General features: G+C 57.4%; 1 protein-coding gene across 2 annotated transcripts in view; it reads left to right on the top strand.

Annotated features, from left to right (window-relative positions):
* The window catches only part of TSNARE1 (t-SNARE domain containing 1), a 115,009-nt gene that overhangs the window by 83,488 nt on the left and 5,312 nt on the right, over nucleotides 1-26,209 (top strand). For both annotated transcript variants that reach the window (XM_043879453.1, XM_043879451.1), the window contains one exon: nucleotides 20,876-20,981. In XM_043879453.1, the coding sequence (XP_043735388.1) occupies nucleotides 20,876-20,971 (96 nt within the window). In that variant the 3' untranslated portion in view covers nucleotides 20,972-20,981. The remainder of the gene's footprint in view (nucleotides 1-20,875; nucleotides 20,982-26,209) is intronic.

Here is a 26,209-nt window from a genome sequence, read left to right on the forward strand (position 1 = left end):
TGACAGACTGGGTTCTAGTCCCAGCTCTGCAGTGACTACCCGTGTATGGCTTTGAGCACATCGCTGAATCTCTCTGCTCTTTGTTTTCCTTTGCTGTAAAACACAAACTGGTAATGCTGGTTGCCTGGGGAGCACTTAACACAGTACTTATTCTGATGGTGATGGTGGTGGTGGTGATGGTGGTGGTGGTGGTGGTGATGGTGGTGGTGATGGTGGTGGTGGTGGTGATGGTGATGGTGGTGGTGGTGATGGTGATGGTGGTGATGGTGGTGGTGGTGATGGTGGTGGTGGTGATGGTGGTGGTGGTGGTGGTGGTGGTGGTGATGGTGGTGGTGATGGTGGTGGTGGTGGTGGTGGTGGTGGTGGTGGTGATGGTGAAGTTCATGGTGATGATGGTGGTGATGATGATGGTGGTGGTGATGATGGTGAAGATGAAGACAGTGATGATGATGGTGATGGTGGTGGTGATGGTGAAAATGGTGGTGGTGATGGTGAACATGGTGGTGGTGATGTGATGGTGGTGGTGGTGATGGTGGTGGTGGTGGTGGTGGTGATGGTGGTGGTGGTGGTGGTGATCGTGGTGGTGATGGTGGTGGTGATGGTGGTGATGGTGGTGGTGGTGGTGGTGGTGGTGGTGAAGTTCATGGTGATGATGGTGGTGATGATGATGGTGATGGTGGTGGTGATGATGGTGAAGATGAAGACAGTGATGATGATGGTGATGGTGGTGGTGATGGTGAAAATGGTGGTGGTGATGGTGAACATGGTGGTGGTGATGTGATGGTGGTGGTGGTGATGGTGAAGATGATGATGGTGGTGGTGGTGAAGATGATGGTGGTGGTGATGATGATGGTGATGGTGAAGTTGATGGTGGTTATGTGATGGTGGTGGTGATGGTGATGGTGAAGTTGATGATGGTGGTGATGTGATGGTGATGGTGGTGATGATGATGATGGTGATGGTGAAGTTGATGATGGTGGTGATGTCATGGTGATGGTGGTGGTGATGTGATGGTGATGGTGGTGGTGATGATGATGGTGATGGTGGTGGTGATGATGGTGGTGATGTGATGGTGATGGTGGTGGTGATGATGGTGATGGTGAAGTTGATGATGGTGGTGATGGTGGTGGTGATGGTGGTGGTGGTGGTGATGGTGCTGATGGTGGTGGTGGTGGTGGTGGTGGTGATGGTGGTGATGGTGATGGTGGTGGTGGTGATGGTGGTGGTGATGGTGATGGTGGTGGTGGTGGTGATGGTGGTGGTGGTGGTGGTGGTGGTGGTGGTGATGGTGGTGGTGATGGTGGTGATGGTGATGGTGGTGGTGGTGGTGATGGTGGTGGTGGTGGTGGTGGTGGTGGTGGTGGTGATGGTGGTGGTGATGGTGGTGGTGGTGATGGTGGTGATGGTGGTGGTGGTGGTGGTGGTGGTGGTGAAGTTCATGGTGATGATGGTGGTGATGATGATGGTGATGGTGGTGGTGATGTGATGGTGATGGTGGTGGTGATGATGATGGTGATGGTGAAGTTGATGATGGTGGTGATGTGATGGTGATGGTGGTGGTGATGATGATGGTGATGGTGAAGTTGGTGATGGTGGTGATGTGATGGTGATGATGATGGTGATGGTGAAGTTGATGATGGTGGTGATGTGATGGTGATGGTGGTGGTGATGATGATGGTGATGGTGAAGTTGGTGATGGTGGTGATGTGATGGTGATGGTGGTGGTGATGATGATGGTGATGGTGAAGTTGATGATGGTGGTGATGTGATGGTGATGGTGGTGGTGATGATGATGGTGATGGTGAAGTTGATGATGGTGATGATGATGGTGATGTTGGTGGTGATGGTGAAGATGATGGTGGTGATGTGGTGGTGGTGGCAGTGGTGGCAGCAGTGGTGGTGATGACGGAGCTGGGGATCAGGCTGTGGTGGTGATTTGGGAATAAGAGCAAGTTCTCCACAACAGGTCTGGGACTGACCCTGGGAGAAGGGAGAAGAAAGTGATCTCTGTCTGTGAGATGCTTGGATCATCTGTGGAGGCCTCCCCAAGGTGGGGCTGACATCCTAACTTGTGTCCTTACCCTCCAAGCCCCGGAGGCCTCTGTCCCTAAGACCTCTGCCCTCCACAATGCCAGCACTGCCGCCGTGCCCTTCGGGGCTGCCAGCGTGCCTATCTTAGGGCGGCTGTGACATTGGCCTGTGGACCCTCCTTTCCAGAGTCCCTGCTGCGCCAGGAGGATGGTGCAGGTGGGGGTGGGGAGCCCAGGGAGGACGCATGCACTCCTGGCCCCCACCTTGCCCCCTCTCCCCCACCCCCACCACAGGACACACCCTGTGCTTGGTGCAGACGGCAGCCCCCAGGTCCCGCGCCTTCCTCTGCACTACGGCGCTCCCACCCCACTGTCCTCATCCTGCCTTCGGGACCTGTCTCCCCTGGTCTCCAGCTCCCCGGGCGGGCACGTGTGTGTCTCCACCCTCCTGGACCACAGCACAGGCCAGGTGCAGCGTGAGTGTCCGGGATCTGCCGGAGGAGCTGCTGCGCTCCGCACCGGGCAGGGAGAGTGGTCAGGGGATGGAGCTACAGCATGCAGAGCCCCAGAGTGTGGCCGGTCCCCATCCTGCTCTCGTGACAAACAGCCACTGTTGCGCGCTTTGTGGATGTGGGGCTGAAACTCAGGAAAAGCCAGCACTTGCCCCAAATCATGCAGCTGGCAACAGGGTGGGGTCAGAATTTGAACCCAGGTCTCTGATGCCCGGGCTTGCCCGTGCATCTCGGGATTTCTCACCGAACCAGGCGAGTGTCATGCTGGAAGGACCCAGCAGTGGGAGGAACCGGAGGGGATGGCCACAGAGAGATGGGGTGCAAGGGTCCGGGGGGGGCAGCCCCCACCCCACCCACCATGCACAGACAGGGCTTCAGAGTGCTCTGGCAGCCCAGGGAATAATTGTCCTATCCACTATCTTGAGCTGCTGGAGAGGGTGCTGGGCTTGGTTGGGGGGAGCAGCTCCTCAGTGGAGGAAAGGGCAAGGCTGGGGTGAAGAGGAGGCCTCCAAGCCAGGCCCCAGAACACATGGGCTGCCTGGAGGCTGGCCACAGCCCCAAGGCTTGGATCCCAGAGGAATCCAGCTGGCTGGGCCCTACCTTCCGCAAACAGATATAGATTGTTTCATTGAAAACCTCAGTGCTACCAGGCCCACAGGACCGGCCCTCGGCTCTCCTGTACTTTCTGCTGGGAAAGAAGGGGAGAGGGAGGCAGAACTGTAGCCCCCACAGTGAGAAGCCAGGAGTATCTGCGTGGAATTGATTGCTGTCCCTGGAACAGGCTCAGCTCTTACTACAGCGCCATCCCAGGCCAGCCTCAGGTCTGAAGGGGTCTGGGGGCCACAGGGATGAGGGGTGAGTGGGCAGCCATGGTGGGGCGACCTGAGACTTCCGCCTGTCTCATCCCCGGCCTGTCCCTGGCCCTGTAGTTCATGTCCCTGCTGCCATTCCTGCAGCATCACACGCGTGAAGTCCCAGCCAGCAGTGGCCAGGCAGGCACCCCGTCATCCGCCTCTGAAGCCTGTCCTGCTGCACAGTCTGTCTTTCCTGAGTCAGCATCACCTGCCCGTCCAGTCTCTCCCAAATGCCACTTGCCCTGGGAGGGACTGGCCTGGCCCAAGCTCCTCGTCTGTGTGAGGCCTCAGATGCCATCCTCCAGGGTGGGAGGTGCAGGGCAGGGGGGAGGGGGCTTGTGCCCCAGCTCTGGGTACCCACCCCTCACTCAGCCGATCCTCACATCTGCCGTCTTCGGGGCAGGCAGGAGGCAACGTGCCCAGGGTACAGAAGAGACAGCCTAGGTTTGGGGGATGGTTGGGCGGTACCCAGTGCAAGGAAGATCCCCAAATGGGGATGCGATGCTGAGGCTGCCCCTTGGCCTGACGTGGGTGTGATGGTGGCAGTGATGACAGGAAGTGACAGGGGCACCTGCAAGGCTGTGTGGTCCTGACCAGCTCCTCCCGGGGAAGGAGTGGAGCTTAGAACTGGCCCAGCCTGAGTTCTGGCTGCATTAGTTACTTGCTGTGTGACTTTGACGAGGCCTCGTATGATCTCTGAGCCGTTCTCCTTGTCTGGAAGAATCCCCTTGCCCAGGAAAACTGCCAGTAACGCCCATCGGGAACCCAGCACAGGCAGGCCTCCCTTCTTGCGGCGAGCACTGTCTCCTCCAGCACCATCATGGGGGCGGAGGTCAGGACCCCAGCCTCAGACTATCCATGAGGAGAGAAGAGGCCCAGAGAGGCTCAGAGCCTTGGCTTGGTGTGCACAGCCAGTTGCGGGCTCAGCCCGGATGAAAACCCTGGTGACTGCGTCCTGGCCGTGCTCTTCCACCTGCTGCCAATGCATTATTAATCTGGCCCTCCTTGGAAGACAAGCAGCGTGTCTGTTTACCTCTTGACAGCAGAGATGGGGAACAACAAAATTAAACCAAACAAATCGCCCAGACATCAAACAAGCTCTCCCTCCGAGCGCATGCTCTGCAGATGGAAGGACAGGCGTGGAGCACGGCTGCCGGGACTCAGGACGCCATCCCTCTGGCGAATCATGGGTCTGTCTCCAGGGTGGGAGCGCTCTGGCCTAACCAGTGCTTTCAGCAGGCAGGGGCACCAGGCAGCCTGCCTGGGGTAGGCAGGTGTCCTGATTGGCAGAAGCTGCTGGCTGGCTGTCCCAGATGCGTGGGGCGGGGAGGGGTGTGAGAAGGATGCGCGGTCCCCACGCTCTGCTTGCAGCCTCCTGTGCTTCCCAAAGAGTGGGGCCCAGCTCTTCTCAACTGTGACTTTTGGGGGGTTGGCTTCTCCTTCTCAGCCTCAACTGGTGGGAATCATGAGCCCGGAGAAGCCCCAAGTGGGCACTGTCGGATGAGTCCTGGAGGTCTGGGGTCAGACTCTGCAGAAGAGGGGTCTGACTGAGGTGGGGGTGGGTGAGAAGTCTGATGGGCCTGATGCCATCCATTGCCCTCTGTGTGTTCCCGGGTCTTGGCATCCTCAGCCTGTGAACGGGCTGCAGTAGTGTCAGGCTAGAGTGTCAGCACCATGGACAGAGGCAGGGTGGCTGGACGCCGGGTCATCCTTCAGGACTGCCCTCCTCTACAGGCTCAGACCCCAGGCCAGGGGGGCGGTGTCTCACATTAGTCAGTCTGCGGGGGCCCTGGGAGGGAAAGGACGGTCAGTAAGCACTGTCCCTCCCCTTTGAGAAGCTCTACCTGTTTCTTCCTGAAGCCCCAGGGTAGGAGCTTTGTGGCCATCAAAGAAGCAGGGGTGGCAGTTAGGCTAACCCCTGCCTGCATCACCAGCACCCAGTGGTCCACCCGACCTCACACATCAGGGAGGTCCTGGGCCCACAGACTCCGTGATCCCCACTTCCCTATCCCCGCCCCCTGGCCCCACCCCAGTTCTTCACCGTGGCTTCGGGAACATCTGATGATAGCTCATTAGTGATACTGTCAACAGGGTTGACAAAAAGCCTCGGGAGAGGAAACCGAAGCGAGGGGACAGCTCTGATCCTGGCTTGTTAAGCCATCCTGATGCTGTCACCGCGAGCGAGGCTTCTGCCACGCAGACGGCCAGCGGCATTGACGGCTGCTTCCCTTCCTGCTGGTCCAGCCTGCACTGCCGTCTGCCGGGAAAGGGGTCTGGGGTCCACCTTGCTGCCCCCACACCAGAAGCACCAGCACCTGGAGGATTTCAGCTTGCTCCTGCCCTGGGGAGGGAGCCTCGCTCTGGCACGGCTGTGCAGAGCTCTTCTGTTCCCTGGGTTTGCATCTTCCCCCAGGACACACTCACGCTCGCCACTGGCAGAAGAGATATGAAAACCAGAGAGGAGTGCGTGGCTGTGAGCCTGAGGGTTCCGGGTGGGGCTGGTCAACTCAGGGCCTGCCTGAGTTATAGACCAGCACACAGTCCTCACCGAGCTGCCAGCCGCAGCACCAGCCGTGCCCCATAGTAAGGGCCGCTGGGGCTGTGCTGTCCACTTTGGAGAAGCGGGTGAGAGGCTGGAGAGGCCTCAAGGGCCGCCGAGGGTCACATGGCTGGCTAGCAGTGGGATTTCCAATCCCTCTGTTAAACAGGGCTCATCCTGTTCCTCCATGTATCAGTCAGCACAGGCTGTTTGGCTGCAGTAACAAATGAGCCCAAGGCTGGGTTTGGTTCTCGATTGTGTTGCAAACCCACAGCGGGATGGTGGTGCCTTGCTCCTGTGTTTGACTCTGGAACCCATACCGGTGGGCAGCCTCCCCTTGCCAGGCTCACAGCAGATGAGAGCAGTGGAAGAATCGAACAGAAGCTTTGAGGGTCTGCCTGGGAGCTGCAAGTGACCCTTTACTGCACCCCCTGGGCCCTTCATAGGCCAGAGGGGGGCTGGGGGGCTGCAGCGGGTGGTCCTTCAGGGAGGGAGGGAGAGGCCCAAGAGAAGGGCTGTGCATTTCTGAACGATGGTCCAAACCTCCCCTTGCTCAGAATCACACCCCTACCCCCAGCAAGCCACCTCCACCCCAACTTCCATCGTCCTCTTCTCTCATGGCCTCGGACCAGGCCTGCCCTCCCTGGGGGTCTGGGGACAGATCACCCTGCTCCTAGGTTCCCTGGACTTGGGGACTTGTCACCACACACACAACTAACCTCAGTGACCCCCCTGCCCCGGGTTGGGACCTTCTCACCCCCGGACCTGCTCACACTTCTCACCCCCGGACCTTCTCCCTTCTCAGTCCCGGACCTTCCCCCTTCTCACCCCTGGACCTTCTCCCTTCTCAGCCCCAGACCTGCTCCCTTCTTACCCCTGGACCTTCTCCCTTCTCACCCCTGGACCTTCTCCCTTCTCACCCCTGGACCTGCTCCCTTCTCAGCCCTGGACCTTCCCCCTTCTCAGCCCTGGACCTGCTCCCTTCTCAGCCCTGGATCTTCTCCCTTCTTATCCCTGGGCCTTCTCCCTTCTCAGCCCCGGACCTTCTCCCTTCTCACCCCCGGACCTTCTCCCTTCTCACCCCTGGACCTGCTCCCTTCTCAGCCCTGGACCTGCTCCCTTCTCAGCCCTGGACCTTCTCCCTTCTTACCCCTGGGCCTTCTCCCTTCTCAGCCCCGGACCTTCTCCCTTCTCACCCCTGGACCTTCTCCCTTCTCACCCCTGGACCTGCTCCCTTCTCAGCCCCAGACCTGCTCCCTTCTCACCCCGGACCTTCTCCCTTCTCAGCCCTGGACCTGCTTCTTTCTCAGCCCCAGACCTTCTCCCTTCTCACCCCAGACCTTCTCCCTTCTCAGCCCTGGACCTGCTCCTTTCTCAGCCCCAGACCTTCTCCCTTCTCAGTCTGGGACCTTCTCCCTTCTCTCCCCTGGACCTGCTCCCTTCTCAGCCCTGGACCTTCTCCCTTCTCACCCCTGGACCTTCTCCCTTCTCAGCCCTGGACCTGCTCCCTTCTCAGCCCTGGACCTTCTCCCTTCTCAACCCTGGACCTTCTCCCCTCTCACCCCTGGACCTTCTCCCCTCTCAGCCCCAGACCTTCTCCCTTCTCAGCCCTGGACCTGCTCTCCCTGGCGGCTGGGTCCACCCCTGAGGGAGGATGTCACCTGGCCTGGGCCCCTGGTCCCTGGGGTTTGGGGCACATCCAGGGGGCCTCCTCCCAGGCCCTCCTTCTTCTCTGCCTGGGGAGCATCCAGCCTTCCTGCACCCCTGTATCTTCACCCCCACAGCCCTCCCCTGGCCCCAGTGGGTCTCAGCCCGCCTGGGGGAGGGCCTGAGTGCTGTGACGGCTACAGCTACCTGCTTCAAGGCCCTGGCCAGTCCCCACACTGTCATCGTTATGGCCTTTTTCTAATACAGTGTTTGATACTCACACAAGGTTGTACACTTCGCATACTGAATGATTAAAGGTGTGACGATGTGGTGGGTCTCTAGCAGCCCCCTTGGCAGGCCACTGGGATGGGCCCCGTGCCCGGGGCAGCTTGGCCCCCCCAGCTCGCCTGCTGCCCACAGACTGCTCTGTGTTGCTTGTTCAGTTGTGCTTGCGTTTTATCTCCATAAAAATCAAGCCGGACTCTCCTTCCTTCCCCAAGACTGGCTGCCTTTTGGATCCAGCCCCTTTTCTAGGGCTCGCCGTGTGCTTGTGCGTGGCTCCAGTCCACACGTCTCACTGGTTCCATGTGACACTGTGAGTGTTGTCACAGTTCGTGTGTCCGCTCCCCTCGGGATGGAAAGGTGTTCCCCTCGAGTGTGCGCTTGGTGGGGAAGGCTTTTTCTGGGTCATGGCCGAGGAGCAGGGCCGCTGGGTCAGAGGCACGTGGATGGCTCAACTTGACCAGATGGGTATTGACCATCGCACTCCCCCCAGCGACGTGTGGGCTCTGCCCGCAGTGTTGGATATCGTCAGCTTCTCTAATCTTGGCCAGTCTGGTGGGAGTGAGATAGTGTGTAATTGTGGTCCTCATTTGCATTTTCTTGATTACTAACGCAGTTGGAATTTTTGTATGTTTATATTTGTGTTTCCTTTGCTGTGAAAAGTCTGTTCATGCCTTTTGCCCATTTAAAAACTTGGAGTGTTTGTTTTTGCTCCTCGGTGATTTGCGGAATGTACACACACGTGTGTGTGTTCTAACCTGGATGACACTGCTCTGCACCTGGTCCCGCCACCAACATCACCACCCTCCCGCCTCGTGGAGTCTCTTGAGGACTCCGGGGGCCCGTGCCCACTCCTGGGCCCCCCACACCCCGCGTCTGGGAAGTGTTCTCCTTTGTTTTTTCCTGCAGACCTCCAACTGCCTCTTACATTCCAGCTCCGGGGTTCAGTTGCCTTCACTGCGTCTGAAGACCCCTCCTCATGTCTCTCTCTGCCCTGCTCCCAGTCCCATGCAGGCCCCAAGTGGTCCCTTTTGGTCCTGCGAGTCCTCTTCCCGCATCACCGCCTCCCTGTGCTCATATCTCCGCTTTTGTGCTGAGCGACACTCTCTGGCAGGTGGCCCCACCCTTATTATTTCTAGCACTGTCCTCGGTCTCCCTGGCCCTTTGCACTCCTGTGTATGTTTTGGAATCTCCTCGTCAGTTTCCATAAATAACCAAGTCAGCAATTTTTATTGGAATTGCATTGCATCTGTGGCTCCAGTTGTTAAGAACTGATATCCTCATGGTATGGGGACTTCCTATCTATGAATACAGTATATCTAAAAAAAGTGAAGTCGCTCAGTCGTGTCAGACTCTTTGCTACCCGGTGGACTATAACCCACCAGACTCCTCTGTCCATGGGATTCTCCAGGCAAGAATACTGGAGTGGATTGCCATTTCCTTCTCCAGGGGATCTTCCCGACCCAGGGATCAAACCCAGGTCTCCCACATTGCAGGCAGACATTTTAACCTCTGAGCCACCAGGGAAGCCCACAGTGTATCTATTTATGTCTTTTAAAGTGTTTTAAAATACATTTAAACAATGACTCTCTCTCTCTCTCTCTATATATATATATATATATATATTATATATATCTCATATCTTTTAAAAGGTATATACCTAAACTTATTTGTTTGTTTGCTTCTATAAATGGTACATGTACCAGCAGGTTGCTGATATATAGAAATGTGTGTGATTTTTGTGAATTGAGTCTATGTTCAGCCAGATGTTAATGTCTAATTATTTCTCATACTTTGCCTAAGGATTCTGTTAGGTTTCCTTTGAAGATAATCCTGTTATTATCGATAATAACAGCTTTATTTCTTCCATCCTGATACTTATGCCTTTTAATTTCTCTTTCCTGATCACTGTGTAGGCAGGGACCCCTGGTGAGTCCTGACTTAGAAGGAGGGAAGATGGGCTTCCTTGTTTGGTTCCTAATTTTAAAAAGGAATGCTTCCAACCTTAGCCCGTGAAGAATGTTAATTTTAGATTTATTGTACTCTTTGTCAGATGAAGGATATTTGCTAAGGGCTTGACAAGAGTTTTTTTAGAAAAAGTATGGGCTGGGTGTCCAATTACACCGTGTATATATTTATCTGTTAAGATGATTATTTGTTTTTTTTAATCTGTTAACTTGGTGCATGTTGCGTGTCGCTCTTCTTAGGTTCTCACCAGAGTAAATAATAACAGCAAGTGATGATGATGTGGGTTCTCTCTCGCTGCTGTTCTGTTTGGGATTGTCGCTTCTGTATGGGCCTCTGCACTCCCCTCCTCCTTATGACCTTGTCCGATTGTAATGACACGTTTGTCTGCTTCACATGAAGCTTAGGGGCGTGTTTTCCCTCTGTTTCCCCTGTTCTCTGAGTTCTCGGAGTGCTCACAGACCATTCAGGTTCTGTCTTATTCTTGACTCTTTTGGTAAGCCACCTGTTTTAGGAGTCTATCCACTTGCCTCGATTTTTCGGCGTGGAGGCTCCAGGTGCTAATAACTTGCTAATTACTGCACAGTGTCCGGTCCATCTGCGGTCTGTACCTCTCTCATTCCTGCCTCATCGGTCCAGTTCCTTTTTGCCCTGCTCACTCTTTCCGGACGCTAGTCCTTTTAATCTGACGCTGTTGTTCTATCTTGTGCTGGTTTCATCTCCTGGTTTTCTCTTTCTCTGCATTGTGTGGCTGTTCTTCCTCCTAGTGTCTACGGCCTGGTGCTCAGCGTATGCAGTTGCAGCCCTTCTCTTGTTTTCTGACATCAGCATTTTGAGTCTACAAATCCCCCCTAAAGGGCCATGTTTACTGTGGCTCCACGTAGTGATATATCATATGTCCATTATTGTTCAATTTAAAATAGTTTATCTATTATGATTTTTTTCTCTGACCCATGAGTTATTTAGAAATGAATGGTAGGATTTCTAAATGCATGGGGATTTTAAATTTGCTCTTTTCTGTTATCTTCTAATAGTCGCATTTTGTTTAGAGGATTTCTTTTATATGAAATTTGTTAAGACTTTCTTTATGGCTTAGAGCTTTCCAATTCTGCAAATATTCCATGTGTATGAGAGAAGAATGTGCATTCTTTAAATACACAGACATGGAAAGTTCTATTAGTGTCCAATAAACCAAGCTAGGTAATTCAGATATTCTGTATCTTTCTCTTTTGTAGTCTGCCTGACATCATAAATTGAGAGAAATCTGTTGAAATCTTATACCACATTGCTAGATTTGGAAATTTTTCCCTGTAGCTCTATAAATGTTTCCTTTATATATTCTATGGCTCTTTTTTTCTAGGTTGCATACGAGTTTAGGGTGGGTGTATCATCTTGGTAAATTGAAACTCAGCATTATGAAGTGACCTTTCCTATCCCACATGATGCCTTTTATCTTAAAACCCATTTTGTCTGCTCTCAATGGGTCTATTCCTGCTTTCTTTTGATTAATGCTTTCACAATGTATTTTCCTATTCTTTTATGCTTTTGATATGTCGCTTGTAAATTACTTTGAGCTGGATTTGAAAATCCATAGTGACAGTCTAGCTCTTGTCCTGACTGAGCTTCAGCCACGGCTGATATATTAGCTCTCGTTTCTCTCATCTTACTTTTTGATTTCCACTTATCTTTATTTTTGAAAACTGCTTTTTTAGTTCTAAGTTGTAAACTTTTTATTTTGATAAAGATTTCAAATTTACATGAATGTTGCAGAGCTAGGACTCAGAGATCCTGCACCTCTTTAAGCCATGCTCCCCGGTCTTTGGCACTTCTTTGTCCTGAGAATCACTTATAGCCACAGTGTTGCTCCATAATACCTCAGCGTGGAAGTACCGAAGGCCAGGACGTGCTTCTGCATAGGCATCAAACCAGTAAATCACACTTATCAGATGTTACTGTCGAATCATTGACTCCATTCAGGTGTCAACGAGGATTCCAATAGTGTTCTTAACATCCAGGATTCTAACCCAGTTTCGTTTGTTGGGTTTAGTCACATCTCTTTAATCCATGGATGTTTAGAAATTAGTTCCTTTTATCTTGCAGTTTATTTCCATCTTTCATTTGTTTCCCTTGAGATCTGGCTGCAAAGTCTAAAGGCAGAGACCTGACTGCTGTCCCTTCCTGATGGACACACAGGATGTGTGAGCTCAGGCCCCTGCCTTGGGCCCCCGACATCCTCAGTTCTTTTTGTAACAGACTCCCCGGTGGGATGCTGTGATTTTTGCAGCTGCTGTGAAGGAGGATCCATTGTGTCATGTCCTTGGGCTCCAGTGGTTCTTTTCATCTCAGATCTTCTGGGCTCTTTCTCCTTCCTGAAGTCACTTTTTGGGACCAGTCTTGGTGATCATGTAGACAGTTTTTTTTTGTTGTTTTTTTTTAGCCACAAGGCTTATGGGATCTTAGTTCCCAGACCAGGGACCAAAGCGGTGCCCCCTGCATTGGAAGCACAGTCTTAACCACTGGACCACGGGGGAAATTCCATGTGGACAGTTTCTGTTTGTCTTTATTGCCGCGTTGCCCAGGTCTGTCACACGGGGTGTTGCTCTGTCAGGAGTTCCCTCTGGTGCTGGCTGGCTCCATTCAGCTACCGAGGAGTTTCCTGACTGTCCTCCTGCATTCTTCTTCTTATTTTTTGGGATCTGTTTTTTTTCCTCTGGCCAGTTGAAGAGCTTGTCTTTGTATTTAGAGTTCTATGGTTTTCCCAAGGTACGCCCAGATATGGATTTTTTCCCTTCTGCTTTATGGCTGTTGGGTCAGTGGACGCCTATGTGGACCCGTCCTGGAAAACCGCGGCCGTAACCGCTTACGTAGTCCTGCCCCCTTGCTCCCCGCAGGCCTGTCATCAGCTGGGCCTGTGTTAGAAGCCTCCTGCCATCTCTGTAGCTTGGACCATCTCCTTCCTGCTTTCCAGTCCTCTTGCCTTCTGGGATGATGGCTGGTTCACTCAGATGCATCTTTGTTTTAGGCTGGGTTACGTCTTCTGCTGAACTTGTCAGCTAAGTCTTTCACTTCAAAAACTGTGTTTCTTTCTAGAAGTTCATTTCTTTTCCAGATCTTCTGTTCGTTCTTAATAGGCCCTGGTTGCCTCTCAATGACTGTATCCTTCATTCTTTAGACATTTTACCCATGTGTCGCCCTCGGTTTTTACAGTCTTTGGTTGTCTAATCTGCTTCTTGACCCTGCTGCCTTCTTGTTTGATGCTGTTTGATGCCAAGTCCGTGTCTTGGCTGAGTTGGAGTTGGGGGTTTCTCATCCGGAGAGTGTTGAATTCTACTTGCCTGCCGCCAGGGCACTACTGCATCGTTCGTAACCATGTCGCTGAGGTCTGTCCTCCCTCCCTGCAGGAGGTGGGGACGGAGCTGTCTGCTGGACGTCTCAGCCCCGCTTACTTGATTCTCCTGCCCAGTTCTACAGGGTCGCTCTCTGAAGCAGAGTTCCTGGGAGACCAGCCCCGCTTGGATGGGGCTCAATAACTGCTCCTTCCCGGTGCTGCTGGGGAGGGAGCCCAGCTCACCTGTTCTGATGGGGGGTGTGCAGGCATGGCATGGGGCTTCATCCCCGGAGGTACTAGACCCAGCCTTCAGGTCAGGACGTGAGTCAGCCAGAGGGTGGACGCGGACGGTTCAGGCCCTAGCGGACAGGCCCAGGTCCCATGCAGGACCTTGCCTGGCGTGGGGACCTCAGCCTCTGCCAGAGCAGCGGACGAGCCGGGAGCTCTTAGCCGCCCTCGGGTTCCGTCCTCAGGACGGGTGCCCCTGAGCCCCTATCCTGAGGCGCAGAGTCCCCGAGTCAAAAGTCACAGTTCTGAAATTTCCCCCAGCCGATGTTTCCATAATTACAGCATCTGTAATCCACTTAGAAAACACGGTGTTTTTGATGCTCACACTTAAGAAACAATCCATTCCACACCCATCCATCCAAATGGCTCCGATTTTGAATAATTCTTTTGAAATGGAGTCTAAATATATACAAATAGATGTTTCTGAAATGTCATGTATTCTGAATACATTTGCATGAGAAGCGGCTTCTGAGGAAGAGAGTGGGAGCCTGATGGCTTCTGAGGAGGGGCCGTGGGGGCCACGGGTCAGACGGGAGGAGCTGGGGGCGAGGGCTGGAGACCAAGGACACAGAGATTTACGGGGCCACCGTTCGTTTAAGGTCGGTAACTCGGCCTTCACTGTCCTCGTCGCTGGGGCGCCATCACCCTTCTCTGGGCTTCGTGCTCCCCAGGGTCTCGAGGACAGCCCCCACGTTCCCTGCAGGCGGCGTCGGGGGTGGGGGCAGAGTGCGTGTTGGTCCCACTGAGTCCCAAGCCGGCATCTGATGCCCAAATGCCCTGGCCCCTCCTCACCTTCCCCTCCCTCCTTCCTCCCTGCTCCCTCCTCCCCTGCAGAGCCCCTGGCTGCTAGAGACAGAGGAGTCCAGGGCCCCGAGCCCTTTGGGGGACGGTGAGCCCAGAAGGACCCAGAGGGCCAGGCTGAGGTCTCAGCACACGTGGGCCCTGGAAGAGGCTCGGTCTTTGGTGAGCACCTACTGTGCCTGGGCCCTGCTGGCCTGGGATGCCTGGGACAAGGCCTGCCCTTGAACTGGAGGCTGAGGGGGCAGAGAAACAAGCCCTGTTGGTCCAGGATGGGCGCACACATGCTGGAGGGAAGGGTGTGAGCCGCCGTGAGCTTTACGGGGTCGCAGTCTCCCTGGGCAGCTGGGGCTCCACCCTGAGTCCTGCTCTGATCCCCTGCTGCTGCGCCCTTCACCGGGCCTGGAGCCCCAGAGCCCAGGCGCTCAGATTCCTCCAGACAGCAGCCTGGTCCCTGTGGGTGGGGAGGGGCCTGGGGGCCTCAGAGCTCCAAGTCAGTACCCTCCCCTCCTCGGGGGCCCTGCTTGTCCGGGGCCGTGGGAGCTGAGGCCTTGCTTCTCACCATGGCTGCACCCCTCTGCAGCTCCGGGGGTCCTCCCCGTGCCTTGCTCAGGCCGGCCCGCCCCCAACAACTAAGCCCAGCCTCGCTGCCTCACCCTCTCTGTCTTTCCTGACTGCACACTCTGGACCTTCATTCTCGTGGAAAGGGGCAGGCAGAGGGCAGCAGCTCTGTGAGCCCGTTGGACCAACCGGCCAGTGTCTACTTTCCCTCGACGTGGACACGAGCCTGTGGAGGCTTGAGGGCGTGTCCACAGAGCCCTTCCCTGGGCCCTGAGGCTGGGGGGCCGGTCTGCTCCTCTTGCTCATCCTGCTTCCGCTGAGTCCTGCCAAGCTCGGGGCAGCAACCGTCCTAGGATCGTGGTCACCTTCAGCAGCTGTAGCCGGAAGGAGGCACGTTTTGAGCAGAGGAAAGGAGGGCCGGGGACCTCAGAGACAGCTCCTGGTGCAGCCAGGGAGCACCTGGGTGGGCATCCTGGAGGTGGTGATGCTGAAGAGTTCTCTGAGTGAAGCTCTGCAGAAGGAGGGATACGTGGGAATGCCCATGGAGGGGGGTTGTCGGAGCAAGCCCCCTTCCCAGACCATCACGTGGCCACCCCCTCCCACAGGGGGAGTGGGCCAGGCCAGGCCAAGCCAGGGCGGGGCAAGGGGAAGCTGCAGCCTCACTGAAGCTGCGGGAAGCCAGCTGGTGTCCCGGGCAGGGGCGGGGAGGTGCAGCCCTCCCCAGCCAGGGAATTAATTCAACAATTACTGCACCAGGACTGCTTCTGACCCCACGCAGCCGACACTAATTGGGCCCCAATCAAGAGCGTAATTCAGGTTAATTGGCTCCCCGCCGCCAGCCCCCATCAGACTCCTTCAGCGTGGGGCTGCCGTTTAAGAGTGATTAATCAGCTGACACTGACAGCCGGGGCACCCGGGGCGTGGGGAGCCAGGCAGGGGCCAGCGGAAGACCTTCCCGGGTGGGGAGGCAGGGCGGGGGTCCCCCTACCGGCCTCCTGTGTCCTGTCCCCATGGCGTGCCCTCCTGTTCTTTCCCTCCTGTGTGGCCCCTGGGCGGCTCGTCCCAGCCACTACTGATGGGTGTGAGCAAGCTGTACCTTGCAAGCCTCGGCGTTTGTACCTCTGAAGTGGGTGTGCTCGGGCCCCTTGCAGGGCTCTCCCGAGGCTTGTGGTCACCTCTCCAAGAGAACTGAGGCGGCGGCCACCAGGAAGGGGCTGCTCTGTCTTGGGAGCCTCCGTGTGGAGCCCATTCCCCAGGGGCCTCGCGACTGCCTCGTGGGAACAGGCCCCAGACAAAGGGCAGGGGCTCTGGGCAGCCCACCACGCTTGCTCCAAACAGTGACCTCGTCCTGGCCGCCCGGACGTGCCCAGCGTGGAGTTCTCCATCTCTGGAGGCGTCTGTAGCCCTATGAGCATCCTTGTTGAGGCCACCCCCTCCTCTGTAGGACATGATAGACTTGAGGGGCCTGTGGCCCCACTGGCCTTTGACCCCCACGTCCTGGACCCAGCTCCTGGGGGACAGGAACAGGGCCCAAGGGTGCCCAGGGCAGTGAGGGCATCAGTGAGCGGGTTGGAGGTGCTCTTGTGGGGTGCCCAGGGTGGGCCTGGACGAGGTCCAAGATGCTGCTGGACCCACAAGCTCTTTGTCTGAAGGCCTCTGGCACCTGGGGTGCAGCTGCTCTCTGGGGTCGGTGGAGGAGACAGGTCAGGGCCTGGACTGTGGTCAGTGCAGGCTGCCATAACCGACCCTACAGAAGGGCAGCGGAAACAGTGGACATTTACAGTCTCAAGACTCCAGAGACCGGAAGTGTGAGATCAAGATGTCGGCATGGCTGGCTGCTTCTGCCGCCGGAGGGGGACTCCGCTCCAGGCCTCCCTCTTGGGCTACAGACAGCTGTCTGTGTGTTCACACGGCCTTCTCCCCTGGAGCTGGTCGGATGACCCTGCTCTAACCCAGTGGCCTCCGTGAAAGCCGTCTCCTGTTCAGGCTGCGCTCTGAGGTCCTGGGTGAGGTTCAGTGTCTCTCTCGGGAGCTCAGCTCAGCCTATAACCCTGGGCCTCCCAGGTCTGTGTCCTGGAGTCCCTGCAACAGGGGGCCAGGGCGGTGCCCTCAGTGTGGGGTCATGAGACCTTGGTGTGGACGAGGGTGCCCCCCAGCTTGGCAAGTAGGGCTTCAGGGGTCCTAGGCCCCTATTATCCTTCCCACAGCCTCTACCTGGGTCCCTGGGCTCCTCCTGCCTTTAAAAATGGCTCTGAAAGTGAAAGTGAAGTCGCTCAGTCGTGTCTGACTCTTTGTGACCCCATAGACTGTAGCCTACCAGGCTCCTTCGTCCATGGGATTTTCAAGGCAAGAGTACTAGAATGGGTTGCCATTTCCTTCTCCAGGGTTCTAGCTCCATGCAAAAAAGGTGTGCCAGTTCTTAGCACCTCGAGGGGCCCTTCCAGGCCCGTCTCCCTTGTTGGATGCAGTGGTGTTAACAGGAAATCTCATCATGCCTCCTAAGGATGTCTCCTCCACGCTTTACTGGAAGGTCATGGATGTGGTCAGGACACCTCCGTTGGGAGCCAGAAAGGTCAGCCCATCAGTCAAGGTGGTGTCTGGGGTGGCTTCCTGCTCCCCGAGCTCCTGGAGGGGCTGTCATCTCACCGGCTGCTCCTGGGGGAGCCCAGTGTGGCCTCTGTCCCCTCCCCAGGGCCAGCCCCTACCCCACTGCTGGGGCCAGGCTGGGCTGAGCCCTGCAGCTCTCGGCGATCCAGCCCAGCCCTGCAGAAGCCGCCTCCATCCCTGCGGGCGAGGCTGCAGGTGCCGGGGGCTGAGCAGAGGCTGGGGGGTGACGGGGCTCTGCCTTGTGCCATGGGAGGGGGCCCCAGGGGCCGGGACCGCAGTGCATCTCGTCAAAGCCTGCCTCTGCTCCTCCATCTGTCCTCACCTGAGCATCTGGCGGCCCCCGGCCCGCCTGTCATTGCCTGCCCGCCTCTTCCCCTTGAAGTCGGATGGGAGACCCAGCATGGTTCGCTGCAGGGAGGGGAGGGACAAGAAGGGGCAGGCCTACTGGAGGCTGGCGGGGCTGGCAGGGCCCGGGGATGCTGCCTGCCGCCCCCGTTCCCCCCGGTGACCTGTCCTGCTGCTCTTGGGGCCACTCTCCCTCCAGCCAGGTGCCTGGGCTGCTGCCGTGGCTCCCAGCCCGCTGCTTCCCTTCCCCTGCTCTGTTTGACCTGGTGGTGAGGTGTGGAGGGTGCACAAAGGGGCAACAGGGAGGCATGGGCCTGGCATAGATGGAACCCACGCAGGCGCTCAGCTGCTGTCCAGCTCGGGGTCAGCCTGAGGGTCTGGGAAGGCTGATCCGGGCGGGCCGGGCACAGACACCCCTCCTGCCGGCTGTGAGCATGAGGCCAGGCGGTCCCAGCTGGGCTCTGCCTGGGCCACACGGATGAGAAAGCTGGGACTGTGACGTGCTGTGACCGTCTGGAGCCTGGGAGGCGGGCAGTGTGCCCCAGCCACACATAGGCAGGTTGTGGAAGCCAGCCCTGCCTGACCCTGACAGCTGTGTTTCTCACGGGCGTCCACATTCCCGCAGATGGTCCCCATCAGTCCTCGTGTGGGGGCCTGGGTGTGCGAGGGGCGCTGAGAGCTTGCAGGGCCCATCGGCCCTGCTGTGGGGGGCGTGGAGTGTACACGCAGGCCTGCCATGGGCGCCGGGTTGGAATCCTGACTGCAGCTCGTGAGCTGGCAGCTCTCTGTCTGCAGACGCGTCGACAGGACCTGCCGGTCAGTGTCGGGGAGGCGCTGAGTCCACACAGCCCCAGGGGGACGCTGGGCACACGCAACGTTTCTGAAAGGGGGCTGTCCTGCTGCACACGGACCGCGGCGCTGTCCAGGGTCCTGCAGGGTCTCTGGCTTGGAGCCCCTTTCCTCGGAGCCGCTCCCTGCCAGGAGGGCTGTGGGCTTCTGACCTCTCCACCCCCAGCTGTGGGCTCCCTGAAGGCTGCGTCTGATTCATCCCAGCCCCTCCCCCACACAACTGGCATGTCAGGGCAGCAGTGTGACCTGTGACGATAGCTGGGCAGCGGGGCAGAGAGGTCCAACCTCAGATAAGCACCATACCATCTGTGAGGCCGGGGCAGGTCACTTAACCTCTCTGAGCCAAGTCCTGGCCCAGGACACGGCGTGACAGTACTTGTCTGCAGGCCTGGGAGGCAGGGCTGTTCTGATTATGGCTGGTCATCAGGCTGGAGTGGCACTGAGGCAGTGAAGAGGGGCGTTGCTCATCCTTCCGTCACCCAGCAGATCTAAGACACCACCCTGAACCAGAGTTAAGTCCCGCCTACTCCAGGGACCCCGCCTACCCTGTCCCTGCCAGGTTCTTCCCTTCCCCACGGCTGAGTCAACGTTCTACTGTAATGTCCACTCTAGAGCCCAGAGCCACCTTGAGAGAGTGGATGGACAGAAAGGTGGATAGATTGGTGTGTGTGTGTGTGTGTGTGTGTGTGTGTGATCATGTTGGTGGATGGGTGGATAGGTGGGTGGACGGATGAGTGGATGAGTAGATGGAGAGATGGGGGTGTGTGTGTGTGTGATCATGTTGGTGGAAGGGTGGGTACATGGGTGGATGGATGAGTGGATGAGTAGATGGAGGGATGGGGGTGTGTGTGTGTGTGTGTGATCATGTTGGTGGATGGGTGGATACATGGGTGGATGGATGAGTGGATGAGTAGATGGAGGGATGGGTGTGTGTGTGTGTGTGTGTGTGATTATGTTGGTGGATGGGTGGATACGTGGGTGGATGGATGAGTGGATGAGTAGATGGAGGGATGGGGGTGTGTGTGTGTGTGTGTGTGATTATGTTGGTGGATGGGTGGATACGTGGGTGGATGGATAAGTGGATGAGTAGATGGAGGGATGGGTGTGTGTGTGTGTGTGTGTGTGTGTGTGTGTGTGCGTGTGTGTGTGTATGTGATCACGTTGGTGGATAGGTGGGTGGATGGATGAGTGGAAGAACAGATGGAGGGATGGGTGTGTGGACTGGCAGGTAGGTAGATCAGTGGAATGAATGGATGAGTGATGGAAGAATGGAAGGAGTGCAATAATGATTGGATGAATGCAGGGCCAGTGCCAACATCTGCTTGATGGCTCAGATGAGCTGTCGGGGGACTCATCCTTGACCTCTTTCCCTTCTCTTGAGTGTCCCGTCACAGCCAGGTTCTGAGGTTTCCCCTCCTGGTCTTGCCCCCATCCTCTCCGATTCCCCTTCTGCTTGAGGCCTTTGTCCTTCCAGGGATCAGTCTTCCTTCTCCTCCCCATCCTCCTGTTTACTTCCTAAATCACTAACTCTTGTGAAGTTAGAGGCCTTGTCACTAACCCTCTTGAACTGCTTGGTGACCTCCCAGGCTATTCTAAGCTCTCGCTTTGCCCCAGGTTCCACCTTGGTCCCTTACCTCCCACCAGCTGGCATGCCTGGGGAGTCACACCCCCTCCATTCAGGACTGGGAGAGTTAGAACTCTCCCTGACAAGTTCTCTGGCACCGATCTGTGTGTCTTCCTGCCCTGAGGCCTTTGATGGTGGGCCAGCAAGTTGTAAATTTGTAGTGACCACAGCAGCATGCAGGAATAAGAAATATGTCTGCAGAGGACTTCGCAACCAGCATTGGTCAGACTCCGTGCTGTGTACTTGCCATGTGTCATCTTATTAATTCCTCCAAGTGTCTCCTGGAGTCCATGGCATCGTCTTCTACTTGCAGAAGAATCCAAGGTCCCAGGAAGGGATGTGGCTAAGGAGGAGGGCAAACCAGGAGCCACACGTAGGCCTGGCCACCTCTGGAGTTGCGGGCATCTCACTGGCTCTCCTGCCTCCTTTCCTGTGGGCCTGGGTCCAGGGCCAGCCCAGAGCGGCTCTTGGATGAGTATGTGCCATCTCAGAGCAGAGCCCCCTGCAAGGGACAAGGTCTGTGTGGGCCTTGGCCTCAGGTGGGCCCACCCCACTCCAGTCACAGGCCCACTGTGACTCCCATCCCTCCCCAGGATGGGAGGCCAGGAACTCAACACATGACAACAGCCTCTGTCTCTCTTTCCAGCTCCAGAGACGCAAGGTCAAGTGCTTCCTCCTGGCGGCTGGTGTCACTGTCCTGCTGGTCATCGTCCTCATTGTTGCCACCTCTGTCCGAAAGTGACGCCGCCCGGGTAGGTGCCATCCCGGCCCCCACGCCACCCATCTGTTCTCCTTGTACCACCCCCATCCATTCATTTACCCATCCACCACCCACCACTTATCCGTCCACTCATCTCCCCATCTCTGATCCACCCTGCTGCTGCTGCTAAGTCGCTTCAGTCGCGTCCGACTCTGTGCGACCCCATAGATGGCAGCCCACCAGGCTCCCCCGTCCCTGGGATTCTCCAGGCAAGAACACTGGAGTGGGTTGCCATTTCCTTCTCCCTGATCCACCCACCCGTCCACTTATCCATCCGTTCATCCTCCGATGTGTCAGCCATGGACTGGGCCCTGCTGACCAGTGGTGAACAAGGCTGAGGGCAGCCCACGTGCCTGGAGCTCACAGCCCAGGGCAGACTCTCCTGAAAACCCCTGTGTAAGCACTGACTTCCAGAAGGTCATGACTGACCAGTCCCCTGGGACAGTGGTGAGCAGAGTCAGGCAGCAGACCCTCCCCGGAGCTTCAGAGGTGCCTAAGGCCCTGCTGGCCCTTGTGTTGGGTCCTGGCCTCCAGAGCTGGGAGAACACCCCACCCCATCTGTGGTCATCTGTGACGGCAACCCAGGGCATAGATAGAGCTCCGGGTGTCACCCTTGGGGGCGACATGCCTGCTACTTGGGTCATTCTGCTCACAATGGTGGGACGGTCATCATCAGCACCATGCAGCAGGGGAGACTTAAGGCCCGCAGTCACACGCAGGACACTGCCATGTCCCAGCCTGGGCTCCGTCACCGGAGGTGAGGGCCCATGATGACGGGGCTGCCTGCGCTCCTGGGCCCTGGGCAGGGATAGTACCCGGCGCTGAGGGGCCAGCAGGGAGGGGCTGCCCTCCGCCCGGGCCTCCCGATCGCTCCAGCCACCTCTCATCTCCTTCGGTTTTCCCCACCACTCTCCTTTGCTCCACGGGCTGCCCAGCCCTCCCGCCCCACCCTCCCCTGCACACCCAGCTGTGACCCCACCCCAGGGCCAAGCAGTGCTGCACCCTGAACCCCTGAACCCCTCCCACTGTGAGAGGGAACCCAAGGATGCGTCCTTGGGCCAGGCGCACAGACCCTGCGGGAACAGATGATCCACCTCCAGTGAGCTCCCTGGCTGGAGCAGCCTGACCACAGCCGTGCCCGTCCCCTGGGGAGACGGAAGGCGAGGCTGAGACCCAGGCCACACGGCCGGCTAGTAGCCCCTTTGTGGCCCGTGGGCTCAGAGGGCAGGAGGGGTCTCCAGCTCCTAGCAGCTCACAGACGAACAGTGGGGAGGGCCTGGGGCTAGGGCAGCTCAGACCCTGGTAGACAAGCTGGGAGTCAGGCCCCAGGACATCTGGGCGGGGGTCTGTGGGTGTGGATGTCCCCGGGCCCTGTGGGACCAGGGGAGCCCTGAGCCCATCCCTGTAGGGACACCTCATCTCTGGCGCATCACCAAGCGGGAGAGACCCCAGCCTGTCATGCTCAGGCGCCCTCTGTGACCTGCAGGCCAGGCAGCAGGGGTCTGCGGGACCTGGAGCCCACCTGCTCTGGGCGTGGCTTCTGCAGAGTGGAGGGGCTGCCGTCTGCCTCTCCCTTGCTGCAGAGTTGCTCTGAGGACAAAGGCAGATAATGGCTAAATAAAAACAGTGCTTTGAGGAAGGAAAAGGCTCTATTCAAATGCAGGGGGTTATTACTTCTGCTGAAAAAACAGGCCCTGAGGGAGGGGCTCCCTGACACCTGCAGCCTCACATGCCCGTTTCTGTGTGTGTGGGTCAGGCAAGGCCCTGCCCTCCAGGGGTCTCCCAAGGAGGGGGTGCGGCCTGACATCACCCCCGCCCCCACTGTCCAGGCCACCCCAGGACCTCTGCCGACTCCTGGGGCTGTGACTCCCCTGTGCTCAGTTCTTGGCAGCTGCCAAGGTCTGCAGGCCCATCTCTGCCAGGTCCTTGCGGGGGCTGGGGGTTGGGGGTGTGTGGGCGGGGCAGGTCAGGACCTGCAGGTCTCCAAAGTGGAAGGACCCCGTTCCTAGCCCAGCCAGCCTCGCTCACCTGTGAGCCCCTGCACTCAGTTTACAGCAGCATGAGGGCTTGTCTAGGACCAGGGCCAGGGCTCAGAGCGGGACCGGGGTCAGGGCTCAGAGCGGGACCGGGGTCAGGGCTCAGAGCGGGACCGGGGTCAGGGCTCAGAGCGGGACCGGGATCAGGCTCTGTGTGTGACCAGGATCAGGGCTCAGAGTGTGACCAGGGTCAGGCTCAGAGTGTGACCAGGGTCAGGCTCTGTGTGTGACCGGGGTCAGGGCTCAGAGCAGGACCGGGGTCGGGGCTCAGAGCGTGACCAGGGTCGGGGCTCAGAGCAGGACCGGGGTCAGGGGTCAGAGTGTGACCAGGATCAGGGCTCAGAGTGTGACCGGGGTCAGCCTCAGAGTGTGACCAGGGTCAAGGCTCAGAGTGTGACCAGGGCCAGGGGTCAGAGTGGGACCGGGGTCGGGGCTCAGAACGTGACCAGGGTTGGGGCTCAGAGCGGGACCGGGGTCAGGGATCAGAGTGTGACCAGGATCAGGGCTCAGAGTGACTGGGGTCAGCCTCAGAGTGTGACCAGGGTCAAGGCTCAGAGTGTGACCAGGGCCAGGGGTCAGAGTGGGACCGAGGTCGGGGCTCAGAGCGGGACCGGGGTCAGGGGTCAGAGTGTGACCAGGATCAGGGCTCAGAGTGTGACCGGGGTCAGCCTCAGAGTGTGACCAGGGTCAAGGCTCAGAGTGTGACCAGGGCCAGGGGTCAGAGTGGGACCGGAGTCGGGGCTCAGAGCAGGACCGGGGTCAGGGATCAGAGTGTGACCAGGATCAGGGCTCAGAGTGTGACCGGGGTCAGCCTCAGAGTGTGACCAGGGTCAAGGCTCAGAGTGTGACCAGGGCCAGGGGTCAGAGCGGGACCGGGGTCGGGGCTCAGAGCGGGACCGGGGTCAGGGCTCAGAGTGTGACCGGGGTCAGGGTTCAGAGTGTGACTTGGGTCAGCCTCACAGTGTGACTGCAGTGTGGACCACGTTTGTGGTCCGGGTCGAGCCTCCTCAGCCCTGGTAGGGACCTCAGATGACACAGGAGCAGAAGCAAGCGTGCCTGTCCTGATCAAACCCAGCTCCTGGCCCCAGTGCCTCATCTCGTATCCAACCCCCTTGCCCTTCTGGAAAGTGCTGTTTCCAGAAGTACCTCCAGGCCCGGTTGCTTTAAGCAGATGTGAGAGATGAAGGTTTGGCGTCAACCTTGGTTTTCAGGGACGCGATCCCAGAAGCCGGACAGAGGAAGCTCTGGGGGCTCTGAGTCCCTAGCATGGCTGGGGCATGTACCCCTGTGATTTCTCGAGATGCGGGGCGGGGTGTCAGGCTGCAGGGACACTGGTTTCCTGGTGCCCGGCACAACTGGCTGGCAGCAGGATTGCCCAGGTCTCGGCCGTGGCTCTTACAGGGAAGGAGCTGGTGGAACTGGTAGAAGAAGTTGAGTCCTTGAATCTGCGGGGCTCCCCTGTCTCTCTGTCCTCCTGGGCACCCGCAACTTCAGCGTCTACAGCCTCAGGATCTCTTTTCACGTTTAACTGTGTTTGCTCTGGACCTGTCTGTGTGTCCCTGTGGGCTGTGGGCTCTCTGGGTCACAAGGCCTGGTGCAGAATGCGGGAGCAGCTGGAGGAGGGAGCAGGGGGTCAGGGCAAGCAGGGGCTTGTCCTTGCCCACTCCTGCTGGGGTCACAAGGCTGGGACTCAGCAAATAGGAAATTCCAGTATCTGGGCAACAATCCATGAAGCATTTTTCACGAGCACAAAAATTTAAGGGGCTCAATGGAGGCTCATAGCAAATCATGTTTTTAATGTTTTCTGAAAGCCGTGAAATATCGACCTTAAAGCCATTAATTTCCATTTGGGAAGTGAGTGGTGGGGTCTTCATCTCCAGGCCCCTCTGTGCACGTGTGCATCTGCAGCTGTGTGTGCGTGCACGCTTGTGTCTTCATGTGTGTTGCGTGTGTGTTTCTGTGTGCATCTGCATGTGTGTCTGCCTGTGCGCATGTGTGTCTCTGTGTGTACATGTGTGTCTGTGTGTACACCGTGTCTCTGTGTGTGCTTGTGTGTCTGTGTATACACATGTGTCTCTCTGTGTGTGCATGTGTCTCTGTGTGTACATGTGTCTCTGTGTGTACATATGTGTCTGTGTGTACACTGTGTCTGTGTGTGTGCATGTATATCTGTGTGTGTGCATGTGTCTGTGTGTGTGCATGTGTGTCTGTGTGTACACATGTGTATCTCTGTGTGTGCATGTGTGTCTGTGTGTACACACGTGTATCTCTGTGTGTGCATGTGTGTCTGTGTGTACACACGTGTATCTCTGTGTGTGCATGTGTGTCTGTGTGTACACACGTGTATCTGTGTGTACGCATATGTGTCTGTGTGTACACATGTGTATCTCTGTGTGTGTGTATCTGTGTGTGTGTGCACATGCGTGAGGTCAGGAGGGAGGGGCAGACCCCACCTTGAGCTGCCTGCTCCCCCTTCCCAGAGGCTGCGGTGGTAGACGGAGCGTAGCATCCGGGTGGGCAGGAAACAACTGTGCTCCATCAGTAGGAGCTTTACATGGGAGAACCTCACTTAGTCCTCACCACAGCCCCATGAAGGAGGTGCTGGTGTGTTCTCATTTTTCAGAGGAGAAAACCGACACACGGAGAGATGAAGGGACTTACCCGGAAGGGAACAGCACAGAGGGGTGAGCCTTCTGGGGTTGGGAATGCCAGGGAAACGCTGCCCAGAAGCCCAAGTGGCCGTCCAAGATCACAGAGCAGGAGTGCGGGGCCAGGCTCCAGCTCGGGCCTGAGCCACCCTGAGGTCTGCTGGGACTGCAGGTCGTCTGCCTGGCCAGGGTGGTCAGTGGTGCTGTCCTCGGGGCGTGCCTGCGAAGGTGGCTCAGATGACCGCTCTAGGCTGAGCCTGTGAAAGGCCTGATGGCCTGGTCACCTGCAGTCTGGTGACACTGGGCAGCCCTGCCCGCCCTGCCTCAGCCGGTAAGCGTGCCAGCTGGGGGCGCTGGGAGGGATCCCTGGAGGTCACGCGGCTCCCTGGGCGTTTATGCATGGAAATCTCCCCCTGGGGCCCAGCACTCACCTTCCAGAGCCCCTGGTCAGCGGGCAGGTGGGCAGAGACCCCTGGGTGAGGCTGGGGGCAGCGGGAGGAGGGGGAGGGGCTGTGGCCCCATCGCGGCCCCGATCT

Source organism: Cervus elaphus, chromosome 21 (assembly GCF_910594005.1).
Source record: "Cervus elaphus chromosome 21, mCerEla1.1, whole genome shotgun sequence".
NCBI lineage: Eukaryota > Metazoa > Chordata > Mammalia > Artiodactyla > Cervidae > Cervus > Cervus elaphus.